Below are 12,327 nucleotides of genomic sequence, written 5' to 3' on the forward strand. Positions count from 1 at the left end.
GTGACTAAGTGTGTCAAAATGGCGGACTATAGTAAATTCCTTCAAAAATCCTCTTCTCCAGACCCACCAGTAATTCTATCAAATTTGGTTTACAACATTAGGCCAGGGCCCAGAGAGGCTGCAGGTCCAGTGGTCCTAGTTTTATTACTCTACTGCAGCAGCATTCCTTTAGAATGAAGTGTGACGGATACCCACAGACAGACGAATGGACACTTCTCCCTTTATTAACATATGCTTTACAAATGATCTGGCTGGGGTTCAAGGAACCTATTATAATGGAGGAAGAGGTCAAAATTAAAACATTATTGCTTATATGATAGGTAGATAGGCTCTAAACAATTTGTGGGTTTATGTTGCACTTTAACAAAGGTATGAAGGACAAATATTTATGCAATAAAAAGCGGCGAACACTTGATACCTTCAGGAGGAGCTGATAGCGGGTGATTCGTTGCACGGGTTTCAAAAGGTAGGAGTCAAGGCCCAAGCGATGGCCCAGCTGACGCTTACACTCCTGGTAAACATAAAGTGGTTGGATTGGTAGAAGCTTATCGAGCCAACTAGAGCATGCAACGTTTGTGATAAGTTTAAATGAAACTTCCAAACAAGGTTACCATTCTGTCGTTGACTTTACCTGGAAAAAAGCGCAGTCTCCGTACTGTTGCCACAGTGCGTCTGACCGAGGCTTGTTCTGGCAGTAGTGTTCATAGATCTTGAAATCTTCACGCTGTTTCCATCGTCCAAGCACACGAGCCAGCCAGAGGACAGTATCAACAGGGATAGGGTGGGCACGTGAATACATGCATCAACGATATCGAGTTTTCATTCCAAATTTGTTGTGCGCTGCTCAGCTACATTGTCTGGATTATTAACAAAGAGCCTGAGAGCCTCCAGTTCATTCCAAGTAATCTTGCACAGCACAAAAACGCCATCTTTGAGTGGAACATTCTACCTTAATAGCTTCGTTTGATATGTCAATCAACACACACAGACAAACGGAGACAGACAGACTAAAGCCTGTTAATCTTAAAGAGGAGAAGCAAGAAGAGCAAGTTTCTTTTTCATCACCCTTCAGGATGGCCTGCTTGGGGTTCCTGGCCAAGTATGTATGCATCCTATGTATGCAAGTATGCATCCTATGTATGCAAGTGTGCATCCTATGTATGCAAGTATGCATCCTATGTATGCAAATATGCAAGTATGCATCCTATGTATGCAAGTATGCATCCTATGTATGCAAGTATGCATCCTATGTATGCAAGTATGCAAGTATGCATCCTATGTATGCAAGTATGCATCCTATGTATGCAAATATGCAAGTATGCATCCTATGTATGCAAGTATGCATCCTATGTATGCAAGTATGCATCCTATGTATGCAAGTATGCAAGTATGCATCCCATGTATGCAAGTATGCATCCTATGTATGCAAATATGCAAGTATGCATCCTATGTATGCAAGTATGCATCCTATGTATGCAAGTATGCAAGTATGCATCCTATGTATGCAAGTATGCATCCTATGTATGCAAGTATGCATCCTATGTATGCAAGTATGCATCCCATGTATGCAAGTATGCATCCCATGTATGCAAGTATGCATCCCATGTATGCAAGTATGCATCCTATGTATGCAAGTATGCATCCTATGTATGCAAGTATGCATCCTATGTATGCAAGTATGCATCCTATGTGTGCAAGTATGCAAATATGCATCCTATGTATGCAAGTATGCATCCTATGTATGCAAGTATGCATCCTATGTATGCAAGTATGCATCCTATGGAAGCAAGTATGCATCCCATGCATGCAATTATGCATCCTTTGTATGGAAGTATGCAAGTATGCATCCTTTGTATGCAAGTATGCATCCTATGTCTGCAAGTATGAAGTATGCATCAAGCTCATGATATATACATCCAAAGTTAAAATCCCACATACTGTGTTGCTTTATCCGTTATGTACTAACGTTTTTGCATTCAAAGTAATATTATTCTCTCTCCTAAAGTCCTTCTCCAGAATGCAACACACTGTGTGTAAATTTCTCCAATAGCCTTACATCATTGTTAAGAAAAAAGAAGAGTCCAAGGAATGTCAGAGGAATTGCCCCATATCATTCCTGTAATTGCCATTTTTGTAAACACTTCAATAATTTACTCTTTGTACTCCTTCCCCCTCCCTTCCTCCAATTTGTATTCATTTTGCCACATGTAACACTGTAACACTGTGCTGCTTTTCTCTCCCTTTTTGACCGAGTAATTGTCCCTGTGATAGCAAACCTACATTCCCTCAACCAACTCGTCCATTCACAGCGTCAGGCTCCAAGCCAAGGTGAACAAACGCATGCGTGATCAGACATCCAGGAGCTTTAGTAGGTTCGCGGCACGGTACCGGTTAGAGACGTACTACATTTCACTCCCTGCTAATGTGCGGTGCTGTGTACCACATACCCGATTTAGGTAACACTGGCCAACTCCTTCTTCTGCCGGCAAACACGCTTCCAGCTCATGTAGGAACACCCTGCCAGGAATGGATTAACCCTGCTGTTAGCACAAGGCTGGGCCATCAATCACCATCTTAGTTTCACTCGATGTTACCTCCAAAACTGAACTGTACCATTATAAGCTGCAACCATTTACACTGTGCTTGCAAATCTGTCTGATGGTTATGAAATTATTATGATAAGAATCATCATGTACAGAAAGAGGAAGAAGTGTAAAGTTTCGGCTGGAGTAGGGTGGGGTGGGGGCCTAGAGGTAGGCCAAGAAATCTAAGAGAGTAAAGAACCCAAAAATATTTTTCCCATCTGACAATAACATCCCCTCACCCACCTGTTCAGCCCAATTTGGACTCGTAGCTAATACTTGGCGAACAAGTACACGGGTTTGGTACCGGGTGAACAAAATTGTTACAGGCTTTGCTTCCATGTTATGAGGAATGTGAGCAGCAAATAATATACACAAAACATCATTTCACATACACTTGAAGTACAAATTGATTTACAGATAAATGCAAAATGAAAAGCAAAGGACTAAAAAACGAAAATGCAAAAAGGCCATCATATTATGTAGCTCTCGTTATGAAAATGGTGGCTTTGGCATTCATAATTAGTTAATGACAAGAATACAAATATTAGATTAATAGGCCACACAGAGTAAGTGTTAAATGCCAAGCAGATGGTATGGTATTTTGTTGCCCGTTAGCAATTAATTCCCCAATTTGTCCCATCATCCTGCACTACCCTGCTTGGCATACGGTGGGCTGGATATATGAACATGCATTCACATGTACACTCCTGATGGCTGCACAAAACTAGCTGCTGCTTCAGTGAACCCACCGATTGCTAAGTTGCTTTGAACAGAAACTGTGGGTGGAGCATAGGGATGGTTAATTGAAGGGAATGTCCAGCAATTGCATATATTTATTTATATATACACACACACACAAAAGAAGAAAAAAAAAGAAGAAAAAAAAGAGAGCAAGAGAGCGAGAGAGAACGAGAGAGAGAGAGAGAGCGAGAGAGAGAGAGAGAGAGGGAGAGAGAGAGAGGGAGAGAGAGAGAGAGAGAGAGAGAGAGCGAGAGAGAGCGAGAGGGAGAGAGAGAGAGCGAGAGAGCGAGAGAGAGCGAGAGAGAGCGAGAGAGAGCGAGAGAGAGCGAGAGAGAGAGAGAGAGAGAGAGCGAGAGCGAGCGAGAGAGAGCGAGAGCGAGCGAGAGAGAGCGACAGCGAGAGCGAACGAGAGAGAATGAGAGAGAGCGAGAGAGAACGAGAGAGAGCGAGAGAGAACGAGAGAGAGCGAGAGAGAACGAGAGAGAGAGAGAGCGAGAGAGAGAGAGCGAGAGAGCGAGAGCGAGAGAGAACGAGAGAGAGAACGAGAGAGAGAACGAGAGAGAGAGCGAGAGAACGAGAGAGAGCGAGAGCAAGAGAGAGCGAGAGAACGAGAGAGAGAGAGCGAGAGAGAGAGAGAGAGAGAGAGAGAGAGAGAGAGAGAGAGAGAACGAGAGAGAGAGAACGAGAGAGAGAGAACGAGAGAGAGAGAACGAGAGAGAGAGAACGAGAGAGAGAGAACGAGAGAGAGAGAACGAGAGAGAGAGAACGAGAGAGAGAGAACGAGAGAGAGAGAACGAGAGAGAGAGAACGAGAGAGAGAGAAAGAGAACGAGAGAGAGAACGAGAGAGAGAACGAGAGAGAGAACGAGAACGAGAGAGAGAACGAGAACGAGAACGAGAGAGAGAGAGAACGAGAGAACGAGAGAACGAGAGAAAGAGAGAACGAGAGAGAGAGAGAGAGAGAGAGAGAGAGAGAGAGAGAGAGAGAGAGAGAGAGCGTCAGGGGAATTTTGGAGTTGCGGCTGTCCTTCAAGGTTTATCTGGCAACATCAGAGCACAGCGGTGTATACTTGATCCTCCACCGGAAGTTCAGTCTCCCTTCATGACTGTTTCTATTGCACGGCTTCACTAACGGCTGCTGCTCACACAGCACTCTCGCCCGTTTCCACTGCAGCCTTTGTCTGCCGTTGGTGGATTCTTTCACCTGTATATCTACGAGACAGCACTACCACTTACTGCTTTACTTTACTTACTGGTGACTGGCAAGACTGGCTTTTATGCCTGAACCCATTGTGCCCACCATACACATTGCTGATGCCTACCTCCAAGGCTCTTCCATTGTGCCAAAGGGTCATCTCATCACCACAGCTGCTCGCAGGTAGCCTTGGTTGGCAACTGCACCCTCTGATTTGTGCTTTCCTCCCCTCACCCTCTACCTCCACCTCTACCCCCAACTTTTTCCTGATGTGCTCTTCCAGATCGTTGCTCCTCATGCCTTCTTGCTCTCAGCACCCAATGACACCCAAATGATCTTGTTATTTTTAATACTTCCACTCAATTTGATTTTTATCCTTCTTTTAGCTTCCACTGCTAGCCCACATCACTCTAATTAGCAATTATTATTGATTATATATTATTCTGGGTCATTTTTCTTTTGTTCTTGGGTACCCAAAATAAATTATTTGTTTATAATGAAGGTAGTGTGTTGCTTGTTTGCTTCCATGGTGCAACCAAGTTCAATATTAAACCATTTTGACAGAGTAACAATGTGGTTTTTCAACTTGACCTGGTCGGCCATCTGAGCTTGCATCCCCCTGGGAGTTACAAAGTGCTGCCTGGAAGTGCGGAATAATACATATTTTTCACTTGTTGATTAGATACAAGCGAGCTTTGTAACAATGTAACCAGTGCCAAATCCGTACACATTCACATCACAGTTGTTTTTTGTTTTTAATGAGATTTTGCCGCCACAAAGCCGACAAGGCCACTCGAGGTGGGGGCTACACACAAAGGAAAGAAAAGTATAGATATTAGACAGAAAAGAGGAATCTATTGACATTCCTCTTGAATTGAGGTAGGTTGGGGTAGAGGGGAAAGCAAGATGCAGGTAAACTGTTCCAGAGTGATGCAGTACGGGGAAAAAAACTAGAAGAATACCTCATAGTTTTACACCTCGGGATAGATACAGTGTATGGATGGGAAAAAAACTGCCAAACGTGGAGAGCAACTGAAAATATGCGCAGGTGGGACAACCTGTGAAAGACCCTCAGAGCACATTCCATGATAATATCGATAGAAAAGGCTCAAGCAAGCAACAGAGCGGCGGACTGAGAGAGGTTCCAGGGATGATGCCAACTCCTGTCCCACCAGAATGGCAGCTGGATTCTGTCAAGAAGAGACAGGTGACAGGCTGGGGCACCAGCCCAAATATGGCAATGATACTCCATAACAGGTCGTAAAGTGGCCTTGTATAGATGGAGAATAGCAGCTTGAGAAAGGTATCGCCGAGCACGAAATAAGCAGCCAAGGCACTGGGAGGCTCTTTTAGCGATACCAGAGATGTACTTTTCCCAGCTGAGGTTTGAGCTGATGTCCAATCCAAGCAGACGGATAACAGGAAGTTCCTGCAAAGGCGAAGAATCCATAGACAAGATTGAAAAGATCGGGGATTTTGAACTAGACATACACAACAAGTGGGTCTTGTTTTTGTTGAAAGTAACAAGCCAGTCTTTTCCCCAGTTTATCACACTCTCAAAATCCTGATTGCGAGTGGTACTGGCATGGTCACGTGTAGGACAAGATGAGGTTCCTGGGCAGGTACCAGGTAGTATACAGTGTTGAGTCACCTGTGTAAATGCATAACTGAGAAAGAATCCAATCAGGCAGATCATTGATGTACAACAAGAACAATATTGGACCCAACACAGACCCCTGAGGAACACCAGCATTAGTATTATGGACGGGGGACGACTGTCCCTGATGTACCACAAAGATTTGGCGATTTTAAAGGAAATCAGAGATTATATCGAGCAATCTTCCAGAAATACCGCATGATATTAGTTTATGGATGAAGCCCTTGTGCCACACTTTGTTAAAAGCCTTTGAAATGTCGAGTGCAACAACCCTGGCTTCACCACGATGATCCAAAGCCCTATTTACATGTTCAGTGATTAGGGATAGAACATCACCAGAAGACCTTGACTGTCGAAAGCCATACTGGACATCATTGAGGATATTGTGCGTTTCCAGATGAGTCATGAGTTGTTGTTTGATCAAAGATTCAAATACTTTGCTTATAATGGGCAGAAGGGTAATTGGCCGATAGTTAGCAGGATCATATTTCTCACCAGAGCCTTTAAAGACAGGGACTACAGAAGCCTGCTTCCAGCTAAGTGGAATCAGATTTACCAATCAGACCAGTTGTGGAAATTCATAGATTTGGAGTCGTATTTCGAAATAATTATTTATTAATCATTGAAACAAATAGCCAAGCTGGACTAGTTATGAAAAGATGCTGATCGATGTAAAGCAGTGCTTGCCGTGGGTGCCGGGGGTGCATGTGGCCCCCGTACCGGGGGAGAGCACGGCTTACAGTGAGGAGAGATTTTAATGCAGAGAGATTTTGGTGAGGACAGCACTGCTTCGGTGCTGTGCAGTCAGGTTGGTGCTCTCCTGCACAGGCTCGGAGCAGCGTCGGAGACAGCAGTGCAGGGGAGTGTGGCGTGGGGCAGAGTGGAGTGGAGGAGCATGGAGTGGGAGAGTGTGGCTCAGTGTGGTGTGGGGGAGCCAGACTTGGCGTGGTATGGGAGCTCCCCTGGTGTGGGAAGGCAATGATCTGTGCGGCACCTGCTCGGTTCTGTGTGGTGTGGGGGAGCACGGCTCGGTATGGCATGTGGGAGCGCGGTTCGGTGCAGCATGGGGGAGCACAGTTCAGTGCGGCATGGGGGAGCACAGTTCAGTGCGGCATGGGGGAGCACAGTTCAGTGCGGCATGGGGGAGTGCGGTTCAGTGTAGTGTGGTGGAGCACGGGTTGATGCGGGGGAGCGCAGTTCGGTATGGCGCTGTTCGGTGCAGCGTGGGGGAGCGTACCTGCCCTGGCACGGGAGCGGCCAGGGAAACATGTCTGCCCTGGTGAGGGTGCGGCGCGTGGGAGTGCGTTTCGGTGCGGCGCGGGGGAGCGTGCCTGCCCCGGTGTGGGTGCGGTAAGCACGCGCCCGCTCCGGCACAGGTGCGGCGTGGGAGCGCTTGCTCCGGCACGGATGCGGCGTGGAAGCGCTAATGCGTATGCACTGGCACGGGAGCTCCACATTCCATTCTCTCTCTTGCCGTGCAAGAGACCGCGGTTCAGTGCAGGAGAGCACAGTTCAATGCAGTGCAAGAACATGGTTCAATGCAAAGTAACTGCATACTGGCTGTGGAAGTGGTGGATGTCAGCGAGGTTTCCAAACAGGCCGTGCTTCTGCTCACGTAGTGCTGTGGGCACCATTGCGGCCAGCTCATCCTGTAACTCCATTCTTTCCACGTAGCCCTGCCACAATAGACAACCCATAGTGAATAACTTAATTTCATTACATTTCATTTATTATTTCACAGGTACATCAATGACAACATACAAATATAGTCAATTATGATGTATAAATGGCACCCCTGCAGGGTTGCTAAAAAGCGAAATCACTATCGAGTAGCTCTCCTACCATGACAAATGTAGAGCCTTTTAATGTTGCTTCAAAATGTAAACTGAACAAAAGTTGTTGCAGCACCCTGATGACGTGACGTGTTATTGTACAACACAAGAAAACACGTGGGTAAAGAAGATGCAACAGTAAGCTAATGGTTCACATGAAGCACAAGTTTTGATGGCATTAAATTGTAATGACAATTTCTGCGTTGCATTGGAGGCAATGAATGGCTGCAAAGCCAACTGTGCTGTTCATATACAGGTAGTGGACAAAAAATGGAAACACCTGGGTAAATGAGAGACACCAAGCAACGGCTTCCACACAGGTGTGGCCTATGTGTTAATCAAGCAAATGACATCCCAGCATGCTTAGGGTCATGTATAAAAATGCTGTACAGACACCTGGTTGCCTATACTTATGGCTCATATGGCTGCAAAAGGAGACCCCCAATCACAAAGCACGTGTGGTTGCCCAATGGTTTAATGAGCATGACACTGATGCTATCCATATGTCATGGCCTTCTCGGTAGCCATATCTGAACCCAATCCAGCATTTATGGGATATTGTGGAATGACACCTGAGACAGCGTTTTCCACCTTCGTCAAACAGGTATGAGTTGATTGACTTTCTCGTGAAAAAATGGTGCCACATACTTCCTGCAGAATTCCAGATGCTAGTGGACTCTATGCCACGGCGCAAACAAGCCGTACTGGCCACACGTGGTGGCCCAACACCCGATTAAGTGACTTTACATTGGTGTTTCCCTTTTTTGTCCGCTACCTGTAGGACAATGTGTAAATAATTTCATCATATTGGATTACATGCGTACAAGCTGCATTATAGTTATCGTTGTAACAGTTTCACACCACCACGGAAACTTGCTGTTTCAAAGCAACAAACACTGCAGTATAAAACAATACAATGTTTAATTATCTATAGCGACTGAAAGTAATGTCGATTTACATGAACTAGCAAGTTGCCCGTGCCCGCACAGGATTCTAAACAGGGTAGAGATGGAGGTGGCAAAATGCAAATGGCGTCTTCTGTCATCGAGCCGGCATGTTGGGAGCAACAACTTGCATCTATGGCCACATCTGATGCAATTGAAATTCACCAATGAAATGTTTGTTCGATATATGTAGGTTTTTGATGCCTCGGATCCGTAATCAACATTTGTATTGGTGTCAAAGCTAGTGAACAATTGCAAATTAATAATGTAGTAGATATACATAGGATACATAATACATAAGTAGATACATATTGGATTATGTATCTACTTATGTATTATGTATCCTATGTATATATATATATATACATAATACATAAGTATACATAAGTATATATATAAAACTATATATATTATATATATATAGGGTACATAATACATAAGTAGATACATAATCCAATACATAGAAATAACTGGGAAGTGGCCATGTGCTGTGTGCAGGAAGGGTGTCGGAGTGAACTCCATTCAATGTACAATGTGCGCTGAGTGGGTTCATCAAAAATGTAGTGGTCTGAGAGGGTCATTAACCAGTGTGGCAGCTACATTCAAATGTAAAGTGTGCACAGAGGGAGCTGCAGATGGAGGAAATGTTGAGTTGGATCTTGGAGACGGCGTGAAGTTGGAAGGTGTGAAAACATTTTGCTACCTCGGAGACATGCTGAATGGAGAAGGTGGATCAGACTCGGCAACGGTTGCTAGAGTGAGATGTGCATGGAAGAAGTTTCGGGAACTGAGTGGCATGCTGATGAGGAGGGGAGTGTCGTTGAAGCTGAAGGGAAAGGTGTATGCTGCATGTGTGAGAAGTGTTATGATTCATGGGAGCGAGACATGGGTAATGAACGTAGAGCAGCAACAAAGGCTGGAAAGGGTGGAAATGCGAATGGTTCGGTGGATGTGCGGAGTATCGTTGAGAGAGAGGAAGACAAATGATGAATTGCGAAAGATGATGGGAAAAGAGCCTGTGATGGATGCTGTGAAGAGGAACAGGTTGAGATGGTTTGGTCATGTGTTGAGGAAGGATGAAAGTGACTGGTTGAGAAGAGTGATGGAAATGAATGTAGAAGGAAGTAGAGGACGGGGAAGACCGAGACAGACTTGGCTAAAGATGGTGGAAGAAAAAATGCGGGCAAGGGGGTTAACAAGGAGAGATGCAGAAAATAGGGCAAAATGGAGAAGATTGTCATGGGGACCGCAAGGCTAACCCCCGCTCTAGCAGGGAAAATGGCCTTAAAATGCATGTTGTTGTTGTTGTTGTATACATAGGAGTTTACCACAAGTGCTGTGTTGAGACTGTCTTTACTTGCGACATGTTGCAGGTCTACAAGAGCTTCGCGTTGCTGTTGGAGTTCTTGTTGGGGTCCTATTTTTGAAATGTGTACCCATTGGCCAGACAGCTGCTGGACCACACCCACATCTGTCGCTTGACTCCACCCACTATTGCGCCGAGAAGACATTATATGGCCGCAATCCTGTTTTTTTGGTGGGCCTAACATTTTAGGCCTGCAGGCCTCTGCTGATTATACATTGCCTGGGTTTGCAATCTGGCAAAAGTTTAATTAAACCCATAAAAATGCACAGAACACCAGAACACACGGTAATCAAGCGTTACATATCATTACATAATTAAGTGTTACATAATGTTACTTAATCAAGCATTACGTTATGCATATTACTCTAAGAAAATAGTGTTACTTAAGTTTGTGCTCAAGACGTTAGCTCCAACATGTACCAAGTTTATAAATAAAAGATCTCATTTAATTCCAAAATAGAAAATACTGTCATGTGTTCAGACCGTTTTGGCAATCACATACACGCTGGGGCATGGCCCCCAGAATTGCTTAATGCTGATTTGGCCAGATTGGACAGTGGGAATGAGTTTCATTGTTGCTACCTAGCGTTAGATGGAAACACCACACTACGAGCAACAATTGAATACAGATGATGACAATGAATTTAAATAAAGGCACGTACATCACTGAAGAGTGGAGATGAGGCACAACTGGCAATTTGACCCTCAACATACGATCGACACAAAATACATACTTATCAGATTTATAAATAAACTATGGCCATGTTCCAACTACATAAAGATTTGTTTGGGAAAAGTGGGATCACAAAAATAGAAATTAAGTGTACTGGGACAAGGATAAGGGAATAAAGAAACAGACTCTGGCAGGGAGATAATGGCCGCCCGTGAGTTAGCTTGGCAGCCGTGCTGCCAATGCTGGCTCCATGTTGCTCGGTTGATGCCCTTCCTGGTGCACCAAACACACTGTGAGCTCATAGTACGATAGCATCCAATTCCACAACTGTCACTCTCTGACCATGAATTCACCTCTCAAGAACTCCCGCACCAAAAGTCCAACTTGATTCGCTAGATTCCATGTTCAACTTAGTTAACTCCAACTGGAGTGCTCCGTGTTCAACTGGTCCAAGCTCTGCGCCAACCTGCAACTGATTAACACCCCCCTGGTTCTCCATCTCTTAAAGGTCACGTGGTGAGTCATGTCCCCCAGAGTCTTTGAGTACCTCCGAATCTAGGAAACCCAGTGATGGTCTAGCTCCCGGAATACGAATAAAACGGTAATAAAAAGAGGAAGTTCTGTGACAACAAGGGAGGTAGGGTGAAGGGAATGCCGGATATGTTGGACAAACCCTGGCCGCTGTCTAATCTCGCTCCATTTAATCACACATATTATCATGCAATACATACATAGACATGATATTAACAACAGCAGGGTTACCACTACTTCCGATGCAGATTGCATTATGTTGCAGAAAAGATGAAGACAATGTGCAAACTCGCACCTACCTGTAGCACTGAATGCAGCTCCTGAACGTACAAACGCTCAGTGTCCACCAATTCTGCGACAATGCGCCTGAAAGGCAAACCGCAGAATATATCCACGTTTTACGGGACTGCAATTTAAGACAAAAATTATCCCACTGCAAAAAATAAATGATGTACACAATGGCTGCTTTGATATTGAATAAGAGGTTGGGAGAGACCTTCGCTTCAGCTTTGAATCTTCTTGTTCTCCCTCTCGGCCGCACACGGAAGTCAGCTGTGCTCCGCCCTGGCTTTTAGTATGCATGACTTCGATCTGCGCATGTAGAGTAGGGTCAGGAAGAACAAGATTTTTCAGGGAATTTCGCAAGATCATCGAAGCAGATGCAATATTTCCAATATTTTACTGAGTACATTTACTGTGTTTAGGCCCATAAATCTAAAGCAACGAGTAAAGGCTAATTGTACCTCGTAGCTCTCGTTCAGATTGCAGTGTCTCAAATACGATTGGAGCTGTTGCTTAAGATTA

At 44.7% G+C, this 12,327-nt stretch overlaps 1 protein-coding gene across 16 annotated transcripts in view; it reads right to left on the reverse strand.

The window, feature by feature from the left end:
- Window positions 1-12,327, reverse strand: part of LOC137435131 (guanine nucleotide exchange factor DBS) — a 166,544-nt gene that overhangs the window by 20,104 nt on the left and 134,113 nt on the right. For all 16 annotated transcript variants that reach the window (XR_013624580.1, XR_013624581.1, XM_078784616.1 and 13 more), the window contains 6 exons: window positions 12,020-12,114; window positions 11,823-11,889; window positions 7,735-7,853; window positions 2,448-2,517; window positions 632-724; window positions 419-511 (listed from right to left, as the gene is read on the reverse strand). Coding sequence is in view for 14 of the 16 variants with exons in the window: in XM_078784616.1 (XP_078640742.1) it covers window positions 419-511; window positions 632-724; window positions 2,448-2,517; window positions 7,735-7,853; window positions 11,823-11,889; window positions 12,020-12,114 (537 nt within the window). In the remaining 2 variants the exon portion in view is untranslated. The remainder of the gene's footprint in view (window positions 1-418; window positions 512-631; window positions 725-2,447; window positions 2,518-7,734; window positions 7,854-11,822; window positions 11,890-12,019; window positions 12,115-12,327) is intronic.

This window comes from Myxine glutinosa, chromosome 9, assembly GCF_964187855.1.
Source record: "Myxine glutinosa chromosome 9, kmMyxGlut1.1, whole genome shotgun sequence".
Lineage (NCBI taxonomy): Eukaryota > Metazoa > Chordata > Myxini > Myxiniformes > Myxinidae > Myxine > Myxine glutinosa.